This window comes from Doryrhamphus excisus, linkage group LG5 (genome assembly GCF_037039965.1).
Source record: "Doryrhamphus excisus strain RoL-2023G ecotype Guam linkage group LG5, RoL_Dexc_Guam_v1.1, whole genome shotgun sequence".
Classification (NCBI taxonomy): domain Eukaryota; kingdom Metazoa; phylum Chordata; class Actinopteri; order Syngnathiformes; family Syngnathidae; genus Doryrhamphus; species Doryrhamphus excisus.
Window position 1 is genome coordinate 10,871,989 of NC_136361.1, and position 24,353 is coordinate 10,896,341.

The 24,353-nt window shown below is 41.5% G+C and overlaps 1 protein-coding gene and 1 long non-coding RNA gene across 5 annotated transcripts in view; one reads left to right on the top strand and one right to left on the bottom strand.

The window, feature by feature from the left end:
- Positions 1-18,537, top strand: part of slc6a20 (solute carrier family 6 member 20) — a 51,214-nt gene extending 32,677 nt beyond the window's left edge. For 3 of the 4 annotated variants that reach the window (XM_078790686.1, XM_058053143.2, XM_078790688.1), the window contains 6 exons: positions 339-501; positions 7,561-7,762; positions 12,397-12,556; positions 12,642-12,807; positions 14,616-14,756; positions 16,149-16,319. In XM_078790686.1, coding sequence (XP_078646812.1) covers positions 339-501; positions 7,561-7,762; positions 12,397-12,556; positions 12,642-12,807; positions 14,616-14,756; positions 16,149-16,298 — 982 coding nt within the window. In that variant the 3' untranslated portion in view covers positions 16,299-16,319. Of the gene's footprint in view, positions 1-338; positions 502-7,560; positions 7,763-12,396; positions 12,557-12,641; positions 12,808-14,615; positions 14,757-16,148; positions 16,320-16,728 lie in introns of those variants that run through there. The other variant, XM_078790687.1, reaches the window with a different exon arrangement.
- LOC131105238 (uncharacterized) lies at positions 2,227-3,644 on the bottom strand. The gene is made up of 3 exons (XR_013627401.1): positions 3,335-3,644; positions 2,880-3,066; positions 2,227-2,347 (listed from the first exon to the last, which is right to left on the bottom strand). It is a non-coding gene; the product is annotated as an uncharacterized LOC131105238 (long non-coding RNA).
- Positions 18,538-24,353: the final 5,816 nt, after the last annotated feature.

Consider the following 24,353-nt stretch of genomic DNA (forward strand, 5'->3'; position numbering starts at 1 on the left):
TATTAAAAACAGAAAAATATACAAACTTTTTCCAGTGCTTTGGTTCCGATAAAACATTCCACTGTTCTCAAACATCCTAATTTTTATTTTTCTGCACAAAATAAGATGAAAAATAAATAAACAAATCAAGAATAAAGAAAATCAATCAATCAGTAATAAATAAATATAATAAAAATAATAAAAACTTAAGAAACCACATATAGTTGGTGGGTAGACAAATTATTTTTTCAGATTAAAATGAACAAAGCATTATTAGAGCCCTGTAGACATGACAAAACACGACTATGCGACTGGATGACACTTTTTTTACTTTGTTTTTTTTTTTTTTACTTTTTCAGGACACGAATATTACTGCTGAATGCCTTTGACCTTGCAGAGGAGACGATCAGCATGAACAATGTGCTTGACTGGGTTGTCAAACTCAATGCATCATACCCAGAACAGTTTGCTCAACTTGCCAATAAACTGGAAGCCTGTGACCTGACATCTGAACTCGATACGGTATGTTCTTCTTCATTATACTACTAAACCCTAACCCCATCCCTAACCCCAGCCCAAAGAATGTGCCTGGTGCTCAACAATGACGCTCATCCACTATTTAGCTTGTTAGCCTCCGTCATGCCTCTTGACGAGTGTCAAAGGGCAACATAGAATGTGGTCATATCTGGAACCAAGTCATTTTTATGGCTGTCGTATACAAACACAGGAAAGAATGTTATTTTTAGCTGACCAGTCACGGCCAATAGGCTCTGTGTTGCTGGAACCGATGTGTAGTTCCATTTCTTTTTTTTAACTTATTTTGGAAGTACACGTCAAGCTACGCAAGAGGTAAAAGAGTAATTTTAATAAGGGTAGCAGTCCAGCAGAAAATAAGCCAACTCGTCAAACGTGGCAAACAGACGGACAGGAGGCGACCAGCAATCACGAACTGAAATCAGGGAACAACGTCAAAGTCCTAAAATATGAGAAAGAGAAATGAGTAACAGGAAGACAGGACATGAAGTGAATGAGAAAATAAGAGTATCCAAAGGGGAACTAAACTAGAACGGGAATAGATAGGGCATAGATACAGGAAACAGAGGCAAAGGAGGAAAACAGAGAGCTGTCACGAGGGGCTGAAGTTCAATCGTGACTATAGGGGTGTTAATTCACAGCTAGAGGGCTCTAGTAATTGTAGTTGGAGGGTGGTAAACAAGTTTTTTATGTCTTCTATCTTAATTTTTCTTAAGAAATGGGAGTGTAAATGTGACTATAGGGGTGTTATTTCATGTCTAGGGGGCTCTAATATAATGTTAAAAAATTTATTTAGTAGGCGGTAAACATTTTCTCTTATGTCTACGAGTGGGCAATAGAGGACTGTAAAGGTGACTATAGGGGTGCTATTTCATGTCTAGAGGGCTCTAATAATGTTAAAAAGTGTATTTAGTAGGTGGTAAATATTGTCTCTTTTTCTACTATATTGGGTGTTGGTGTTATTTCATGTCTAGAGGGCTTTAATAATAACATTATCGTGCATTTAGGTCACAAACAGCTTTCCTCTGTCTTATACTGTATAATTGTTTCTTATCACGTCTGTGTCTACTATGAGTGAGTGAATGTAAGTGAATATGGGGGTGTTATGTCATGTCTAGAGAGCTCTATTAACGTTAGAACGCATATTTAGAAGGTTGAAATATTTTTTTCTATGCTCTTAACTCCAAAAATATTCAATTTATAAATAAGGAATTCACTTTGGAGCCAACTAAGCATAATAAGAGGGATTACTGTATATACATTTATGAACAGTAAATAACAGTATTAGTCGATGGAAACCGGGAGCGGAGATACATTAGTGGGGTGGTTCTCAACTGGCGGGTCGCGGGTCTTTGCCTGGGGAAAAAAATAAAAAGTAAACAATCCTGTGCTGTAATTCTGAAGGAGATTTATTTTTGTGACGGTCGTACTGGTCAAAATAACGCTTACACGTGAATACATACAAACACGCAAAACTATATGCACATGCGCAACGCACAAGGCATGCTGGGTAACCTCACCATAGTTACGCTCCCCACCACGCTGCGCTAGCAGTTTGGGTTGCCGCTTGTCATGAAAAGATGATGGCGGGTCCCGCAGCCAAACCAGTTGAGAACAGAGACAGATGGAGATGGAAGATCACAACACCTCCATCAGGTATAAGAATAATGGCATGAAAATAAACTGAACCCACCCCTCTCTGAAAGATGTGCTGACATGGCCAAAGGCTGGATAGGACTCTTGTCATCCTCATTGGGTGACAATAACAGACTGGAAGCTTAAAAAAAGATGGTGGTGAATGAAACCTTTGCTTTTCCACTGTTTCCATGGTTACCTGCAAGGAAACACAGGCAGGCACCATTGATTAGCACAAAACAGGCTTCACAGATAAGGATATTGCTTCTAGTTAGATTCCACCTAAAGCAACCATTCATCAGATCATTAAAGGCGATCTATGAGTGCTTTTCCACTTTTCTGACATATGAATGTTCAATGTTGTATTAACGTGTTAACCTTCCTCTTGTGTTAGCTTTCTGTTATCCCTTATGTTAAAGGGTCGGTTTAGCCCTGTGTATTAAATCAGCTATAAAATACACTAAAAACAATAAGTTACCATCAAATTTGCTTCTCATGTCTTGGTTTCCTTCTGGTTACTTGGTTACCTTCTGAAAATGTTGCTTTTAATACTTTTGGTGTGGGCATGTAGGCCTTTTTTTGTCACTATACCCCTCCATTTCAATTTCCAAAAATGGTAAAAATGAACCTCAAAAGAATCATATTCATAAATTGAAGGTTCTTTTGTTACCTGGCTATTACTGAGGGATATATACCAGCTTCACCACCAGCAACCTCTTCATCTGACTCACATCTTTGTCTTCTACTCCACGTTGTCCTTCTGCTCATCTCAATGGTCACCAAAAATTTGGTCCAGATCTTGGTTCACTGTACTTCTTGCCATTCTTTCCATGATCCAAATTGTAAATGTGAAATCAGCCATCAGTCAAATGAGTGAATTCACCTCACATGTCTGGACCTTGTTTTTCTGCTGGTATACTGGAAAAGCGGTCAAAATGATTATGAGCTTCAGGGGATTACATCAACAATTACCAATTTGTTTCCAGACACATTTCACATTTTTCAATTAGCCTGCTTCATGCTATTAACTGTACATTAAAGCTGGCTAGCATTAGCCATTTCGCTTGTGTTCAAATGCTCTACAACACATTTTGTAACAAACATTTAGCAGTCAGCTGTTTACTCTAGCAACTTTCTAAACTCTTTACAGCCGTTAAAATATAAATTATCTCTACTTTGTACTAACCTGTGCTACAGAATAAAGAAGACGATCCACGATGACTTGACGTATATTCACCCTCAGGATTTATTCTTCCTCTGTCGTTTTGTCACCTACTCTATACCACCATCGCTGCTAGCACCCCCTAGTGGACCTTGCGGTATTACACCCAAACGCCAACAATGGAGATTTGGTTATTTTAGAAACAAACATATAAAAAAATAGTAGGGTGTCTTTTTTCTTTTACAACTGATTTTTATATGTATAACATGAACTATTACTACTCTTAAATGCTCTAACCATATTTATGCATTTTTTTAAAACCATGTTACCTTATCTTTTATGTACCTTACACAACCTTTGGTTTGAGTTCTGCTGATGTCACTGCAACCAGAACTTCCTTATATGGGCATGCCCATATGCGCAGTAGGCCTCGCTTCACCGTTTTAGCAATGGCACACGGGAAATGTTTGTTCTGCTGTAAGGGAAAAAGAATTTTTAGTTTTTCTAAAAAGGCAAGCATCAGCTGATTCCTGCCGGGAAAAGAACAACATACTATACTATATATTATATATATAATATTATACAATGGAACACGGGACTGTTTTGTGACCATGGGAAAAGCAGGAACCGTAACTGTTGCTGAAGCCTGACGCCTTTCCAACATGACTGAAAAGCAAGAGGAAACCGTGAATAACAATTCATCAGTGTCCCAACTGCGTTTGTTTTGCTGTGAGTAATTGGACAAAATGAGCTTGGCAGCTGTCCAGAAGTCCTCGGGAGCACTCGGGCGTGTGATCGTATAACAAAGTGGTTTGGCGAGCAACATAATAACATCACATCTGACAAAAAGATCGAAAAACACTGCAGCAGCAAATAAACAGAGGCGTCAATCTGCACCTACAGGACCTATTATGCTTTTTTTATGGCCCTTTGTATTGAGCTGTGGACTCCTATAGAGCAGCTACACACAATAACAGCACAGAAAGCTTTTCTAGATCTTCCAGAATCAGCACCTCTGTATTTCTTAGGATTTTGTGATTCCAGCGAAACAGTCTGTTTTCATGTATTCCACCCACAGCTAACCCACCCACAGTAACATTTGGAGTTTTGCTTCTTACTCCCGATTTCCTGACTTTGGGGCCTCCGTGCTAATCACTCGTCCACCATCTTGAAATGTATCTTTTCACAAATTTGTTTTACTATATTTTATTATGTATTTACTATATTTTGCTGAAACTCAGCTATGTTCTACTGCTGATTACTAAAACACATATAAAGGTAATAACAGAGCTTTTTATGATGAAAGATGAGTAATCTTTTTTTACTGTCAAAATGGTCAAAAGTGGCCGGTCTTTTGGAAAAAGGAATGTCGTTGGAAAAATGTCTGGGATTGAATGCATTAGGAAGAATTTTGGCTGAGCTTCCACTGTACAGGTAGCAATTCTCCACCAATCTTGAACATGTAAGAATGTTCCTAAGCCTAAGGAACGAGTCTATCGGTTTCTGGTTCCTGGGTCTTGGGTCTCCCTTCTTTGGAAATGCAACTTTTTCTGCCCCTCCTGCACATTTGTATTGTATCCACATACATATTGACTGTTTTCTTGTATTTCTTCCATTGATCAATGATTTCACCAATCGTGTTTTTTCTCACAAGCTTCTTGTTGATTGTCTTGTAGTCCATTCCAGTTTTGTGCAGGTCTTCGACAGCTCTTTGGTCTTGCCCACGGTGGTGGAGAGGCTTGAATGGAAGAGACTGTTTCTGTGACAGGTGTCTTTTATGCACATCATGAGTTGAGATTGGAATCACTTTCTTAAAGGGACAGGACCCATTAGCTGGTCTGTGGGAATCACAATGCTTGCTGATTGGGAGGGGATAAAGTCATAATCAAATACAAATTTGTTGATCAGGAGAAAATTATCACTTTCAGTAATTTTGACTCACATGACAATGCCAAAATAATTGGAATCACACAAAAAAGAAACATTTTACAACACAGACCAGTAGAGCAGATAATGGCTTGTGTCCCCCGTCCGCCCATTCGCTACATACTGAGAATTGAAATGTGTCACTTTGTGTCATAAGCAACAATAACATGCAATACCTTGAACGTAAGCTCAAGAACATCAGATATAAGTTCAACCAAACCAATTGTAGAAATGACAAGACAATTCACAGCACAAGCACTTAAATGGACAAATGTGGAAAAACAGCGAGCATGTTATATAGCAGCGTATGAAAGCTAACACTTAGGGCTCTAATTTCAAAGACCGGGGTCTGGCCAACGCACTTTGTGATTTTTGTGAGCAGCGCAGTCAGGCGCAGCGGCGCGCACCCATGCATCCATCCCTCCCACCGGCGCAAGAGGCAAAGATGGAGGAAAACGTTTAACACAGTCGAGTGTAATCTTAACCAATCAGATGAACGCCTCTCATTGCCTTTAAATGCGCCGGACTGGACTGTGCATCAGAGGCCACCATGCTCGTCATTCCCCACATACGCCACCTCGTGGGACGCGTCATCAGTACCTGACTGTTACATTAAACACAGCAGCAGGCTAATCCAGGCATCTTGCTTGTTTTCCACAAGCATTCCTCCTCTAGTTACATTAAACACAGCAGCAGGCTAATCCAGGCATCTTGCTTGTTTTCCACAAGTGTTCCTGCTCTAGTTACATTAAACACAGCAGCAGGCTAATCCAGGCATCTTGCTTGTTTTCCACCTGCGTTCCTGCTCTAGTTACATTAAACACAACAGCAGGCTAATCCAGGCATCTTGCTTGTTTTCCACAAGTGTTCCTGCTCTAGTTACATTAAAAACAGCAGCAGGCTAATCCAGGCATCTTGCTTGTTTTCCACCTGCGTTCCTGCTCTAGTTACATTAAACACAGCAGCAGGCTAATCCAGGCATCTTGCTTGTTTTCCACCAGCGTTCCTGCTGTAGTTACATTAAACACAGCAGCAGGCTAATCCAGGCATCTTGCTTGTTTTCCACCAGCGTTCCTGCTCTAGTTACATTAAACACAGCATCAGGCTAATGCAGGCATCTTGCTTGTTTTCCACCAGCGTTCCTGCTCTAGTTACATTAAACACAGCAGCAGGCTAATCCAGGCATCTTGCTTGTTTTCCACCAGCGTTCCTGCTCTAGTTACATTAAACACAGCATCAGGCTAATGCAGGCATCTTGCTTGTTTTCCACCAGCATTCCTCCTCTAGTTACATTAAACACAGCAGCAGGCTAATCCAGGCATCTTGATGTTTTCCACCAGCGTTCCTGCTCTAGTTACATTAAACACAGCAGCAGGCTAATCAAGGCATCTTGCTTGTTTTCCACCAGCATTCCTGCTCTAGTTACATTAAACACAGCAGCAGGCTAATCCAGGCATTTTGCTTGTTTTCCACCAGCGTTCCTGCTTTAGTATATTGGCAGTATCTCAAACAGTAAAAAAATATATCCTACAGCCAGATTTTAACAACCAACTTCATATTAATCTTTGCATTTAGTCCTTGTTAAATTTTCATTGTCTAATGGGTCACCTTCTCTGTTTCCACAAAATCCGAACTGCGTGTTGGCTCATTGGTATTCAATTTTGTTGAGTTCCCATTATGCATGACGTCCGTCTTTGATGTGACATCAGATGTGATGGGACAAAGAATACAAAAATGTACGAGCTGGTTCAAACGGTTACATTAAATAGTCGTTGAATAGTGGCATGCCACTCAGTGAGGTTTCGGTGATTTACCACTGCGCTTCACCTGCGCCAAGACTAAACCAGGTCAGAGCTTGCGAGCTTTCAGCACACCTTCAGCGCATTGTTTTGTCACGAAATTGTCACTGCGCCAAGCAGGAAATACAAACACCTCCCATGGTGCGCCGCCACGTCCATCTCAGCGCAGTTCAGTCCAGCAAACCACCAAATTGGCTGCGCGGTGGTGCGCTGGACTAAATTAAAACTTTGTGGGCTGCACCACACTTTGCCACCCTGTGCCACTTTGCGGTGCGCCACGAAATTAGAGCCCTATGTTGGAGACCCCTGTAATGTACACAAAACGCACACTAAAATATGATTTCTTTTTTAAGTGTGTATTTCTAGTAATGTGGCCCAGGCTTTAAGAGGTTCATGTAAATAGTGCCAAAAAGTCCCATTCTCATAGACAAAAGTTGTAAAAGTGGTACAAATGAAGGCAGACTCTGAAGGCATGAACTGTGTTGTTGTCATTGAAGTGTTTTCCTTTTCTCTGGTCTCTTCCAGGCAGTGGAAGGAGTTGGTCTTGCCTTCATTTTGTACAGCGAAGCCATTCAGAACATGCCACTGCCTCAGATATGGTCAGTGCTGTATTTTGCAATGCTCCTGCTCTTGGGCATGGGTAGCATGCTGGGTAATATCACCGCCATCACCACCCCACTGCGAGATTTTAAGTTCCTGGCTGGCGTTCGCAACGAGGTGCTAAACGGTAAGATTTCCACACATACTAAATGAGGTAGAAATGTATGCAGATTTCTTGTAGGAGGGTTGGATTTCCAAGTGGACCACATACACATTGCACAATACTCAGTGGGCGTCTGCATCATTTGAGTATTAGTTGTGGAGGCCTATATAAAGGCCCAAAAAAGGCCAGCATTGTTAGTCCAGTGAACGGCGTCATTCCACGGCTATAAGTGAACAACGTCTCCAGGTACTGGCTACAGTGATATAGCCAGGCCTGTGGACTGTTCCAAACCCACAATCAGAAATCACCGGAATCGCGGCATCTGGTCGCAACATAACTTAACATAAATATAGAGGTAATAATTATCATTATAATTGTTATTAATTATTATTAATTCTTACTTTACAAAGTAATAGTAATAACGGACAGCAAGACATCATTGCTTCAAAAGTTGAGTTTGCAACAGTTGGTTGTTGATAAAACAAAGAAAGGTGGTGATTTAAAATACTCATTTAAAAACATTAAAAACATTACCTACGTACATCCAAATACAACAACCATTATAATACAATACAATAAAATACAATGCAAACAAACAACCCAGACCTAAAACCTTGCTTTTTAATGCACAAGACTAGACACAAAAAAATAAATAAAAAGCACGTCTTAAAACCTCAAGGTAGGCCTTAACAAGAAGAAACTGATGTTTGGGTTGGTCACCTGTTCAGACACAGTCTCAAGTTCTTGTTTTTTAATGTACAAGATTAGACACATGCAATCCAGAAAATGATATGTAAACTGATATGTAAATGTTACACTTTATTATTGATAATAAAAGCATAAATACTGCGGATTTCAGAAAACAACAGATGCAATACAGCGCTCTACAAGAAGGAATGAAGTCTGTAAAATTAAATAATTAATTTTTTAAAAATCCAAAAATTGTTACAACTACGTATAGTGAAAATGGTAATATTAATGATTATGATGATAATAATAGTGACAATAATAATGATAATAATTATGAAGATTATAACAATAATGATTCATTCATTCATTTTCTACCGCTTTTTCCTCACGAGGGTCGCGGGGGTTCTGGAGCCTATCCCAGCTGTCTTTGGGCGAGAGGCGGGGTACACCCTGGACTGGTCGCCAGCCAATCACAGGGCACATATAGACAAACAACCATTCACACTCACATTCATACCTATGGACAATTTGGAGTGGCCAATTAACCTAGCATGTTTTTGGAATGTGGGAGGAAACTTGTCACGGTTCGGCTTCATTGCTTTAAGGTTCGACCCCAAGATGCAGAGAGCAGGACCAATAGCAGGTAAATAATGTTTATTCTGTGCAACAGCAGCAGAAGAAAAAGCAACTCAGGTAGCAAACGGACAAACGACAATGATCCAACACAGGGAGACGCACACACCTGAACTAAATAGACACAAATTAGGGACAGGTGTGGGTGATTGGGACAACGAAAGAAGACAGGGCAAAGACAGGAAGTCCACTACAAAATAAGAGTGTCCCAAAAGGTAAACCCAAAGCCCAGACAGGAAACTAAGACAAACTGTCACACAGGAACCCACACAGGGCGTGACAGTACACCCCCCTCAAGGACGGATCCTAGACATCCAAAACAGTTGAAAGTCAAAAAAAAAAAAAAAGTAAAAATAAACTCAACATACAACCTGGCATCACGGCTTGAGCCAACCTTTTGATGGTTAAAGGAGCTGTTTTATAATAGTATATAATATAATATAATTTTTTAATAATAATAATACTTATGTGCCCTGTGATTGGCTGGCGACCAGTCCAGGGTGTACCCCGCCTCTCGCCCGAAGACAACTGGGATAGGCTCCAGCACCCCCGGGACCCTCGCGAGGATAAGCGGTAGAAAATAAATAAATGAATAATAATAATAATAATACATTTAATTCATAACACACACTTTATGTCAAATAAATGAGCTCAAAGTGCTCATGTAACAGATTGCATGACACTTTTACAGATACAATAAAATATATTATCTGCCCCCCCCCCCCTTAAATTTTGTCAAATCAATGCGGCCTGCGAGTCAAAAAGTTTGCCCACCCCAGCTATAGACAAACCACTTTTCACAACAAGTATCCAACCAACTTAGCATGCATGCTTTGGGGAAGTGGAAGAATGCCACAAGAGAGAAAAAAAAGAAAAGAAAAAAAAAAAAAGTCAAAGAGGGAAGGGTGGTGGGGGGACCGGAGGTGGGTCGCCTACGGGACCCTTCTGGGGGCCGGCCGGGGCGGAGCCAGCAAGACCCCTCCAATTGATGGAGGGAATGGTTGGGTCGGCGGAGGTGGTAAGCACTCTCCGGGGGGCACCCTCGACTATGCGCGAGGTAGGCCTCCTCAGGGGGGCGCCCTGGGTGCAGCACCTGGGCTCCGGCAGAAAGTCTCGAGACAGGCGGCGTCCGGCCCTGACGCGGCGACGGTGAAGCAGGAGGCGTCCGGCCCTGATGCGGCGTCCATGCCAGAGCCTCTCCATCTGCTTCAGCAAGCCCTGCTCCTCGTCTTGCAGGTGGAGTGGGCTGTGCCTCCTCACTCCCCCAGCAGATGGCGCCATCTTCCCTTTCCCTTGGTGGGCTGGGCTGTCCTTCCAGCATAGCCCAGCAGGTGGTACTAGCCCCCCCTCTCAAAGGCGGATGCCAGACGCCGTCATCAGCGGGAGCCAAAACCAGGGAAGGGAGGAGGGAGGCTTGGAGGAGGGTCACTGGCTCCTCCAGGTCAGCCGCCCCGGCCGCAGCCACTTGTTTGGGCTTGAAGCTGCACGGCTTGGGCACGGGAGGGATCAGGGACGCCGCGCAGCTTGGCATGGGAGCCGGGTCTTGAGAACCCCTGGGGCTGCGCGGCTTGGGCACAGGTGGAATCCGGGACGCCACGCAGCTTGGCACGGGAGTCGGGTCTTGGGAACCCCAGGGGCTGCGCGGCTTGGGCACAGGAGGGATCAAGGATGCCACGCAGCTTGGCACGGGAGTCGGGTCTTGGGAACCCCAGGGGCTGCGCGGCTTGGGCACAGGAGGGATCAAGGACGCCGCGCAGCTTGGCATGGGAGCCGGGTCTTGGAAACCCCTGGGGCTGCGTGGCTTGGGTACTGGCAGAATCTGAGAAGCCACGCAGCTTGGCACGGGAGCCGGGTCTTGGGAACCCCAGGGGCTGCGTGGCTTGGGCACTGGAGGAATCCGGGACGCCTCGCCGCTTGGCACGTGAGCCGTCGGTGGGTGCACGACGGGCTGCGACTCGGCAACAGCGAGAGGGTACAGCTGTGTCGTGGCGTGACATGGCAAGGCGGAAGAGGGCGGCCACACCTCTTGGCGATGTGCCGTGCGTTGGCGATGCCGCCGCGTCGGAGGGTGTGCAGCGGGTACTGGGAACACCGAAGCCATGGGCACTAACGTGCAGTCCGGCCCCCATACCATAGTCTCCAGCTCCTCCGGCATGTACATCGCACACACCTGCTCCAACGCCTTGAAAAACTGCCGGGTCCACTCGTCGAACTCGAGATCTCCGTCGGGTTCGTCGAAACCGGCAGGGCAGGAGGGCGGGTGCACCTTGGCTTGGCATGGAGGTGAGAAAGAGCGTGGCTTCGCCTTCCGGGGCCGCGGCTTGCGTTGGCGTCGCGGCCGGTCTGGAGTGTCGTCGGTGGGTCCGGGATAAAACCACGCCATTGAAACGAGCGTGTCGTCCGGCCCGCGCACCATTTCCTCCAGTTCCCATGGCGGTCTCGCCATTTCCTCCTCTTCCAAGGCTTTGAAACGCTGCCAGGTCCAAAAATCATTCTCCGCGAGGTCGTCGTCACATGGTTGGATCATTCTGTCACGGTTCGGCTTCATTGCTTTAAGGTTCAACCCCAGGATGCAGAGAGCAGGACCAAATGCAGGTAAATAATGTTTATTCTGTGCAACAGCAGCAGAAGAAAAAGCAACTCAGGTAGCAAACGGACAAACGACAATGATCCGACACAGGGAGATGCACACACCTGAACTAAATAGACACAAATTAGAGACAGGTGTGGGTGATTGGGACAACGAAGGAAGACAGGGCAAAGACAGGAAGTCCACTACAAAATAATGGTGTCCCAAAAGGTAAACCCAAAGCCCAGACAGGAAACTGTCACACAGGAACCCACACAGGGCGTGACAAAACCGGAGTACCCAGAGAAAACCCACACATGCACGGGGAGAACATGCAAACTCTACACAGAGGGTGGAATTGAACCCGGGTCTCCTAGCTGTGAGGTCTGTGCGCTAACCACTCGCGCGCCGTGCCGCCCGCCTTGTGTTCATGTGAGATATTCAAGATATTATATGAATGAAGTCATATTATGAGACTTTTGGAATATTTGAATAATGGTAATGGTTTTATTTCATTTGAACATGCATCAGATTACAATTGAGTGCATCCCATAATCAGTTCACAGTTCCACATGTCCAAAAGGAGTAGGAAGAAGCAAAGCTTATTAAATCCTACCCCTCCATCTGGTACTTTTACAATCACTAACTGTTACATTTGTTCACTTCCTGCTTTCCATAATACAGTTTAAGGTTTTTTGTTGTTGTTTTTTTTTTTAAATATGCAGTAGATTTGACGGCAACTTGATCCGGTGTGTGTTTCTTGCAGGTATAGTATGTCTAGTCTTGATGCTGCTTGGCCTGGGCTTCACAACGCCTTCGGGAAATTACTGGTTTAGCATGTTCAACGACTACGGCACCTCCTTCTCCCTCCTCTTCGTGGTCCTGATTGAGATCATCATCGTCAGCTACATCTATGGACTGAAAAGGTGGGTGATGACGCATGTTCTATCTGCTCTGCATTCATGTTCATGTTCATGCAAGTTCTTCTGGATTTTATTATGTTGACTATAGGTTTGAAAAGGACATAGAAGACATGCTCGGCCACCGGCCCAACTGGTTCTTCAAGATCATGTGGATGGTGGTCAGTCCCCTGATCCTCATCGCCCTCTTCATCTCCTATATTGTCAACTACATCAGAGGAGGGACACCCACTTACCAAGCATGGGACAAGGAGCTGGTAAACATTTTCATTACTTGGTATTTCACGTGAAGGATTGCAGTGGCTGCCTTGGTAGGCCTTCAGAATCAGTAGTGCTGGCCCATGTCACTTAAACACCGTTTCATCCATCCATCCATTTTCTATGCTGCTTATCCTCACAAGAATCACGGGGGTATGCTGGAGCCTACCCCAGCTGTTTTCGGTCCGACAGTCATCGGGTACACCCTAGACTGGTTGCCAGCCAATCACAGAGCACATATACGTAGACAAACAACCATTCACACTCACATTCATACCTATGGACAATTTGGAGTGGCCAATTAACCTAGCATGTTTTTGGAATGTGGGAGGAAACCGGAGTACCCGGAGAAAACCCACGCATGCACGGGGAGAACTGCCTGGACCCAAAAGTGGTTTGTGGATTCATTCTGGGTCAAAAGGGATGTTAAAATACGTAGTATAAAACTGATGTCTGCCTTACGTAGAAGTAAATTTGAGAGTAATATTTTCATCATTGGTATATGTTCATTGCACAGTTATCAGAAATCAGTCAAATATCTGATTTTGTGATATTTTTTATATTTAATTCGAATTTACTTAGTACCATATTTTCTGGACTGTAAGTCGCTCTGGAGTATAAAACGCACAAGGCCAAAAAAAAACATAAGTCGCACTGGAGTATAAGTCGCATTTTTTGTGGGTAATTTATTTTCTGACCAAAACAAACATTACGTCCTCTTGGAAGGCAAATTCTAACAATAAAATAATAGAAAACAGGCTGAATAGATGTAAGAAGCAGTGGAATCAAACTATGGAATGGATTGAGTAAGGACCTCAAACAATGCACAACGATGAGCCAATTCAAGAAACAATACAAGCAGTTGATGTTTGCTAAATACAAGGATGAAGAGTCTTGAACCAGTCATGATGTGCTATATATATCACTATATTGACACTTACTATGGTACACGTTATGGCATTGGATGCTCATATCACCTCGTACTTTGGTACGAGGTATATTTAAAAAAAACAAACAAAAAAAACCTTAAACTGTATTATGGAAAGCAGGAAGTCAACAAATGTAACAGTTAGTGATTGTAAAAGTACCAGATGGAGGGGTAGGATTTGAAGCTTTGCTTCTTCCTACTCCTTTTGGACATGTGGAACTGTGAACTGATTATGGGATGCACTCAATTGGAATCTGATGCATGTTCAAATGAAACAAAACCATGACCATTACCATTACCATTAAACCTGTCTTATCTTCCTTATGTCTATTTTATTTGTTAATTTGAGTGTAAAGGTGACTATAGGGGTGTTATTTCATGTCTAGGAGGGCTCTAATAAAGTTAAAAAGCATATTTAGAAGGTGGTAAAAATGTCGTACTTCGGTACGAGGTGCCTTATTAAAAAAACAACAACCTTGAACTGTATTATGGAAAGCAGGAAGTGAACAAATGTAACAGTTAGTGATTGTAAAAGTACCACATGGAGGGGTAGGATTTAATAAGCTTTGCTTCTTCCTACTCCTTTTGGACATGTGGAACTGTGAACTGATTATGGGATGCACTCAATTGTAATCTGATGCATGTTCAAATGAAATAAAACCATTACCATTAATAGAACAGCGACACAAAAAATAAACATCAACAGAAAAGGTGTCCAGCGTTTATGTAACATAAACAGTTTTTTCATTTATAAGTCGCTCTGGAGTATAAGTGGCAGGAACAGCCAACCTATGAAAAAAAGTGTGACTTATAGTCCGGAAAATACGGCATTTGTATACATGTTCGTCCTCAAATTTCTTGGTTCTTTTGCTACTTCAGGGAAAGACGGTGCTGACTAACTATCCCGTGTTTGGTCAAGTCTTCATCGGCCTGTTGCTGGTGTCCGCAGTGAGCTGCGTTCCTCTTACGGCTCTGCACATGTGGTGCAGGAGGAGAAAACACAGCTACATCAGAGACGAGGTCAGGACTCAAATCTGCTTAGTCTACCCACATTAGAGTGATACCGTGGATGCGCGTCCGGACTGTGGAATGTTTCGGTCGTCAAACTAACTTTTTCGTATCGCAGCATAACTATGGTGTATTCAAAGACTGCGTGAGATTGTGCGAAATCTCAACGTTTGGACTAAAAATGTTTTGGGTGGTTTTAACGGAGGTACATGTATGCGTTACATTAGGTGTGTTCAAAGTGCAGCCTAGGGACCATTTGCAGCCCATGCTACATTCTAATTTAACAAGAAAAGTCAAATTAAAAGAAAAAATTAGTTTGGGAATAAAGTTCCAATATTATGGGAATACAGTCAAAGTATTACAAAACGAAAATCTTCAAAGTTTGAGAAGAAAGTTGAAATATTAGTAAAAATATTAGTAATATTTTTCTTTATCGATTGCTATTAGCACTATAAATTGATATCAATATACGTATACTGGATTTGAGCTGAGGTTTGAAAACCTTTCTTTTTAGTGCCAGATATCTGCGGGCTTGCGCGGAAAAAAAACTTTATTTTATGAAATACCCGCATTTGCTGTGAAAGAAGTCTACTTCCAATTCAGAGCATTAAGAAAATAATTTTCACAAAATAAAAAAATGTTAAAACTCACACTTATTTTGTTATGAGCCAAGGATTTCAGCAGAGCTAAAGGTTTGGAATAGTTTTATATATTATATTTGACTTTTTCTATATTTATTTAGAAAAGAATGTGCCACATTGTTGTAGCAGCTATATTAGATAAGATTTTTTTAAAATAATTTTTATTAAATAATTTTATTAAAAATTTTTAATCTTCTTTGAAGCTTTAAAATAAAATTAGAAAAACATTCACGTTAAGTATTTTAACAAAAAAAAACGTAATTGGCTTTTTCTCACTTTGTGGAAAAAATATCAGGATATATATCCCATATCAATATTCAATCTAAATATATCAGAATATGATTTTTTTTCACCCAGCCCGAATCCGGAATGTAAAATCAGCTGTCATTTTATGAGAATAAAGTCAAAATATGAAGAGAAAAAAATTAACACTGTCATGAGGAAAATGAAGTTGCAATTTTGTAATATTATGCACAAAAAAGCACATCATTTTAGTAGCATAGAGTTGAAATATTAAAGAAAATTTTGTTTTTTTCTAACACGCAAACCTGTAGCATAGCAGCAAAACACAAAATAATTTAGTAATTTATGGAAAACTAGATTGAGGAAAAAGTCCAAATAGGAATCAAATCAAAATGTATGAAAGTTACGTTGAAAAAAGCTGAAATATTTTGGGTGAAAAATAACAGCACAAATATGAATAGTAAGGCTTTTCCACGTCCATGCCAAGGCTGAACTGTATAATTCTTTTGCTTTATAACAGGCAAGTCTGGTATACTCCTCCTCTTCCAGTTGCATTGCATATGTATTATTAAGACCACTCAACACAACATGGCTAGATGGACGACAGACAGACACAAGAAGACAGAAGACAGCGTTAGCTTACATCAATAACGCATGGGAGTCTGAGTAAGGATATTAGCATGTAGCCGCGGCATCCGCATCGTGCTGGATGGGCCAGATAGTCAGCCGGTCCAGTTTCTGTGCCACCCACGGCAACTCCAAGCTGGCGGCCACTAGCCCCCCCCCCCCCCCCCCCCCCCGTCAACCCAACCAACGGACCGTGTATGTAGGAATATAAGTGTTTATGGTGCAGTTTAAAAAAATAAATGTATTTAAAACCAACCAAACAGATGTAGTTTTGTCTTGAAATATATAAAAACCTCTTAGCATATCTACATGTGTTGCTTTACAATATTAATATTTCATATTGATAACCCTGAACTGGAACTTTACGGTACTGGTTGGTCAGATAAGGAAAGTCAGCCATGATCCCACACCATCCTGCTCATCCAATCAAATGTGAGAATTGATGCTAATAAACGTTGTGCTTCTAAATACAGACACACAACAAAGACGACAGAAGACAAGAAGACATGGAAGAACGCATGTGAAACACGGAGAAAGAAGACAAAAGAGAGACAACAGAAAAAGAAATACACATTGGATGGGACTCGAAACATCTTTCAACCCAGAATGGACTCATTTCTCTTCGTTCTTCCCTCTGAAAGCACAAACGCACTTTGTCTTGTCATAGGAAGCGTCAAAAGTGAAAACTACAAAAAAAACAGCACTGACGGGACAGAAGCGGTTTCTACGACGGCCAATATTGACCACAATCCCGACCCATTCATTCATTCATTGGACGACATCCATACATCCATTTTCCTCTGCTTATCCGAGTGGCGGGGGCAGCATTCTCAGTAGAGAAGCCCAGACTTCCTGGTCCCTGGGAGGACACCGAGGCCTTCCCAGGTCAACTGTGAGACATACAGTGGTATGAAAAGGTTTGGGCACCAAGATTGTCCTTTATAAATGACTGTTTTTTGGGATCAGACATTTCAGTTAAATATATCATATACAGGGCTCGACAATAACGATGTACCGATGGCCCGGGGCAAGTTAAAACAAAATTGGGGCAAGTAAATCCAATCAGTGATATTCCCGTCGGGCAAGTGCACTTTGGCATGCCATACTGCCAAGAGTTTTTTTTTAAAGCGGTTCTTGTTGGGTGTTGGTAAAACACGGACTGCGTAATTCCGGTGGTAATTTGCAAACCAATCCTTGCAACTCTTGAAATGGACCAATCAGAATCGTTTGGCCACTCAGGTCCTTAACTAGAACTGTATATGTGGTCTTCCATTTCCTCGCTATGTTCTTCAGAGTGGAACCTGATAGCTAAAAATCGCTGAGCTAGCTTTTTGTATCCTTCCCCTAGACCATGATGTTGAACAATCTTTGGTTTTCAGGTCATTTGAGTTGTTTTGAGGCTACCATGGTGCTACTCTTCAGAGAAGGGGTCAATTCTAGGGCCAAACTTGTTCAACTTGTACATCAATGATATCTCCAAAGTAACGAAAGACTTAAAGCTGGTGTTATTTGCGGATGATACCACTGCTTTTTGTTCTGGAGGGAGTACAGATGAAATCATTAGAAAGGTCAGAGAAGAAAGAAATGGTGTGGAAATAGAAATAGAGTGGGACCTGACAGCTGAAATCGCTGAGCTAGCTTTTTGTATCCTTCCCCTAGACCATGATGTTGAGCAATCTTTGGTTTTCAGGTCATTTGACAGTTGTTTTGAGGCTACCAGAAGTAAAAGTACCAGATGGAGGGGTAGGATTTAATAAGCTTTGCTTCTTCCTACTCCTTTTGGACATGTGGAACTGTGAACTGATTATGGGATGCACTCAATTGTAATCTGATGCATGTTCAAATGAAATTAAACCATTACCATTACTCTTCAGAGAAGATGCAACTTGCAATCGGCCACCTTAAATACCCTTTCTCATGATTGGGTCAATTAGCTTACCACAAACAAATGTTGTGTTCCAAATAATTAGTGTTAAAGGTATTCAAATCAATAAAATAACAAGGGTGCCCAAATTTATGCACCTGCCTACTTTTGATTAAATAATTATTGCACACTTTCTGTAAATCCTACAAACTTAATTCCACTTGTCATCCATCACCGTGTTTGTCAGCTGTATGATATATTTAACTGAAATGGCTGATCCAAACAGCTAGTGATTGATAAAGGAAAATATTGAAAATTACCAGGGGTGCCACAAATTTTTCATACCACTGTAATCCCTCCAGCGTGTCCGATGTCTGCCCTGGGGCGTTCTTCCGGCTGGGCATGCCCGGAACACTGTGGCGGTGAAGCTAATGAGATGAGACCTCCAACTTTGGCCAGGGTTCTCAGTTGGGAAAGGGTCCTTTGGATTGGGAATGTGGTCCTGCCCCAGGTGGAGGACTTTTCGGGGGGTCTTGTTCACAAGTAAGCGAAGGTTGGGGGTTGAGGTCGACAAACGGGACTACAGCAAGGTGGTCACTCTCCTGGAGGACCGTCGTGGTGAAAACAGATCTGACCCAGAAGGCAAAGCTCTCAATTTCCCATTCCCACTCTCACCTATGGTCATGAGCTTTGGGTTGTGACTGAAAGAAGCAGATCGCAGAAATGTGTTTCCTCCGTAGGATAGTGATAGTGAGTTGGACTCACTCTTAAGAGATAAGAGTGAGGAGCCCATTCATTCGGGAGAGGCTCAGAGTAGAGCTGCTTCCCCTTCACATGGACAGGAGCCGGGTGAGGTGGCTCGGGCATCTAGTCTGGATGTCTCCCGAACGCCTCCCTGGTGAGGTAGTGAAAGCTGACGGTCTGTCTGCAAATAGATCCTAAGGCCCCCCAAACTGGACTTTGCTGTAGTCCCGTTTGTCGACCTCAACCCCCAACCTTCGCTCACTCGTGAACAAGACCCCCCAAGAAGTCCTCCACCTGGGGCAGGACCACATTCCCAATCCGGAGGACCCTTTTCCAACTGAGAACCCTGGCCAAAGTTGGAGGTCTCATCTCATTAGCTTCACCGCCACAGTGAAAGCTGACGTTCTGTCTGCAAATAGATCCCAAGGCCCCCCAAACTGGACTTCCTTGATACCTTGACTGTGCCTAGAAAGTCTGCCTGTGAAAATCATGAACCCAATCGGTGACTTGGCTTGGCAATGCTAACCAGGCTCCTGTTCTGGTTGTCCAAAAACCGAATGGCATATAGTGGCACGCCACTAATCCCGTACTCCCAGAGCACCCCCTCCCACAGGATACCACAAAAGACACGGCTGAATGTTTTTTCCAAGTCTAGAACACAAGACTGGCTAGACTGACTGGGTGAACTCCCTTGTACCCTCCAATACCCTTGTTAGTGTGTCAATCTGGTCCAGTGTTTCTCGACCATGGCGAGAACCACATTGCACCTACTGCCGCTGAGCTCGTACCCTTCTATCCAGCAATAGACTTTTCACAGGGAGGCTGAGGAGTATGATACCCCCCCGTCGCCCTTCATGAAAAAGGGGACCACCACCCCTGGTTTGCGTTCCTCTGGAAAGCAGCGGCTTTCCCCTTTAAAAGCGGACCTGTTTGAATTTCAGTATTTCAGTAATAGCAATACCGATACTCCCATGTGTGGTATATTTGTTTGGTATTCTATTAAAGAATCCAACAGTGGTAGAATTCTGCGACTGACATTATTGCCTCACGTGTCCTGTAAAATATGTATATACTGTACATGTACTGTGCATGTCATCTGTCTCATAAAATACATCTCCACATATACATATATATGTAGAAACTATATATGCACTTGTTTGTTTTGAAATGTCCAAAACAAATAAGTGGTACTGTACTTTCATGTCATGTATGAGTAGTTAAGTGAAGCAGTAATGTCATAATTGTGTAAACATGAGCGTGATTATGAATGAATGTTTTTAATAAAAAGACATTTTGAATGAAGTGAGTATGGTTTGGTCTTTGTGTGCGCAATGCAATACATTCACTCATTTTCTACCGCTTTTCCTCACGAGGGTCGCAGGGGGTGCTGGAGCCTATCCCAGCTGTCTTCGGGCGAGAAGCGGGTTACACCCTGGACTGGTGGCCAGCCAATCACAGGGCACATATAGACAAACAACCATTCACACTCACATTCATACCTGTGGACAATTTGGAGTGGCTAATTAACCTAGCATGTTTTTGGAATGTGGGAGGAAACCGGAGTACCCGGAGAAAACCCACGCATATAGGGGGAGAACATGAAAACTCCACACAGAGATGGCCGAGAGTGGAATTGAACCCTGGTCTCCTAGCTGTGAGGTCCGCGCGCTAACCACTCGACCGCCGTGCCGCCCAATGCAATACATTTCTTACCAAAATCCTGATCTATTTTATATAGTAGCTCATTGTTGTATTTTGGATTCATTCGTACCTTTCCCCCTAAAAAGTTTTGTTTTGTTAAAAAGTACATGATAAAACAAAATGTACACCATAAAAATACATCATACATGTACAACGGCTATGTTAGCATTAGCATCTGCACAACTTCCTTACAATCCGACCACCAAAATGTTTATCTGGAATTAAGCCCTTATCAGAATGTCAAAAATACACATTTTATTTCAAAGCTAAAAAAATGTTTAATTTGTGTCCCTTGCAAATATTAATAATAGACTTTTTTCTGAAGTTGTATTATGAGCCAGAAAGGATGATTACATTTTATAAGAATAATGCCGTAATTTTTTTCATTTCTCATTTGAGAGATAATTTGTATTTTAACATTCATTCATTCATTCATTTTCTACCGCTTTTCCTCACGAGGGTCGCGGGGGTGCTGGAGCCTATCCCAGCTGTCTTCGGGCGAGAGGCGGGGTACACCCTGGACTGGTCACAAGAAAATTTGTACGCAATAATTAAATACCGTATTTTCTGGACTATAAGTTGCACTGGAGTAGAAGTCGCATTTTTTGTGGGTAATTTATTTTCCAAACTACTTGACCAAAACCGACATTACGTCCTCTTGGAAGGAAAGTTCTAACAATAAAAGAATAAAGAACAGGCTGAATAGGTATAAGATATGCTAACACAATGCTTATTCAGCTACACAAAAAATTTACGTGAACAAGTGCGACTTATAGTCCGGAAAATAAATATTAAAGAAAAAATACATGATTTTAAGTTAAGCTGTAATTTCAGAAACAAAAATTTAAGTGGTAATTTTTGGAAACGCTGTCGGGGGGCAGGATAATTATTGCCCTAATATGAGGAAATTATGACATCATACCGGTAACATTAAAAACAGCTACAATAACTGATAAACACTCCAATGAGGCACGATTTCCCGTACTGTACGGGCGAGCACATAAACACATACAAGTCAGAGTAGTTACTGAGGAACTAATGAGGAACTAATGAGTAGTTACTGAAGAACTAAAGCAAATAAAAGTAGTTACTGAGGAACTAATGAGTAGTTATTGAAGAACTAAAGCAAATAAGATTAGTTACTGAGGAACTAATGAGGAACGAATGAGTAGTTGCTGAAGAACTAAAGCAAATAAGAGTAGTTACTGAGGAACTAATGGGGAATGAATGAGTAGTTGCTGAGGAACTAAAGCAAATAAGAGTAGTTACTGAGGAACTAATGAGGAACAAATTAGTAGTTACTGAAGAACTAAAGCAAATAAGAGTAGTTACTGAGGAACTAATGACTAGTTACTGAAGAACTAAAACAAATAAGAGTAGTTGCTGAGGAACTAATAAGGAACGAATGAGTAGTTACTGAAGAACTAAAGCAAATAAGAGTAGTTACTGAGGAACTAAAGAGGAACGCATTAGTAGTTACTGAAGAACTAAAGCAAATAAGAGTAGTTACTGAGGAACTAATGACTAGTTACTGAAGAACTAAAACAAATAAGAGTAGTTGCTGAGGAACTAATAAGGAACGAATGAGTAGTTACTGAAGAACTAAAGCAAATAAGAGTAGTTACTGAGGAACTAAAGAGGAACGCATTAGTAGTTACTGAAGAACTAAAGCAAATAAGAGTAGTTACTGAGGAACTACAGCAAATAAGAGTAGTTACTGAGGAACTACAGCAAATAAGAGTAGTTACTGAGGAACTAATGAGGAACTAATTAGTAGTTACTGAAGAACTAGAGCAACTCAGATTAGTTACTGAGGAACTAAAGCAAATAAGAGTAGTTACTGAAGAACTAAAGCAAATAAGAGTAGTTACTGAGGAACTAATGAGGAATGAATGAGTAGTTACTGAAGAACTAAAGCAAATAAGAGTAGTTACTGGGGAACTAATGAGTAGTTACTGAAGAATTAAAGCAAATAAGAGTAGATACTGAGGAACTAATGAGTACTAAAGCAAACTAAAGCAAATAAGAGTAGTTACTGAGGAACTAATGAGGAACGAATGAGTAGTTACTGAAGAACTGACGCCAATAAGAGTAGTTACTGAGGAACTAATGACTAGTTACTGAAGAAGTAAAACAAATAAGAGTAGTTGCTGAGGAACTAATAAGGAACAAATGAGTAGTTACTGAAGAACTAAAGCAAATAAGAGTAGTTACTGAGGAACTAAAGAGGAACGCATTAGTAGTTACTGAAGAACTAAAGCAAATAAGAGTAGTTACTGAGGAACTACAGCAAATAAGAGTAGTTACTGAGGAACTACAGCTAATAAGAGTAGTTACTGAGGAACTAATGAGGAACTAATTAGTAGTTACTGAAGAACTAGAGCAACTCAGATTAGTTACTGAGGAACTAAAGCAAATAAGAGTAGTTACTGAGGAACCAATGAGTAGTTACTGAAGACCTAAAGCAAATAAGAGTAGTTACTGAGGAACTAATGGGTACTAAAGCAAACTAAAGCAAATAAGAGTAGTTACTGAGGAACTAATGAGGAACGAATGAGTAGTTACTGAAGAACTGACGCCAATAAGAGTAGTTACTGAGGAACTAATGAGGAACAAATGAGTAGTTGCTGAAAAACTAAAGCAAATAAGAGTAGTTACTGAGGAACTAATAAGGAACGAATGAGTAGTTACTGAAGAACTAAAGCAAATAAGAGTAGTTACTGAGGAACTAAAGAGGAACACATTAGTAGTTACTGAAGAACTAAAGCAAATAAGAGTAGTTACTGAGGAACTACAGCAAATAAGAGTAGTTACTGAGGAACTACAGCAAATAAGAGTAGCTACTGAGGAACTAATGAGGAACTAATTAGTAGTTACTGAAGAACTAGAGCAACTCAGATTAGTTACTGAGGAACTAAAGCAAATAAGAGTAGTTACTGAGGAACTAATGAGTAGTTACTGAAGAACTAACGCAAATAAGAGTAGTTACTGAGGAACTAATGAGGAACGAATGAGTAGTTACTGAAGAACTAAAGCAAATAAGAGTAGTTACTGAGGAACTAATGAGTAGTTACTGAAGAACTAAAGCAAATAAGAGTAGATACTGAGGAACTAATGAGTACTAAAGCAAACTAAAGCAAATAAGAGTAGTTACTGAGGAACTAATGAGGAACGAATGAGTAGTTACTGAAGAACTAAAGCAAATAAGAGTAGTTACTGAGGAACTACAGCAAATAAGAGCAGTTACTGAGGAACTAATGAGGAACTAATTAGTAGTTACTGAAGAACTAAAGCAAATAAGAGTAGTTACTGAGGAACTAATGAGGAACAAATTAGTAGTTACTGAAGAACTAAAGCAAATAAGAGTAGTTGCTGAGGAACTAATGAGGTACAAATGAGTAGTTGCTGAAGAACTAAAGCAAAAAGGAGTAGTTTCTGAGAAATTACAGCAAATAAGAGTAGTTACTGAGGAACTACAGCAAATAAGAGTAGTTACTGAGGAACTAATGAGGAACGAATGAGTAGTTACTGAAGAACTAAAGCAAATAAGAGTAGTTATTGAGGAACTAATGAGGAACGAATGAGAGTGTGAATGAGTAGTGGTTAGGTTTGTAATTATGTGTACCTTATTGGAAAATGTTGAAAATATTTGAATTGATTGACAACCTTAGTACACTTAAAAGTCAAGCCTGTTAACAAAATAGGCCTAATTTGCAAACGTCTCTTGAAGGTCCACATGGTCTGAATAATCCATACAGTAAAAACAGATCTGATGATATCATAAAGCTA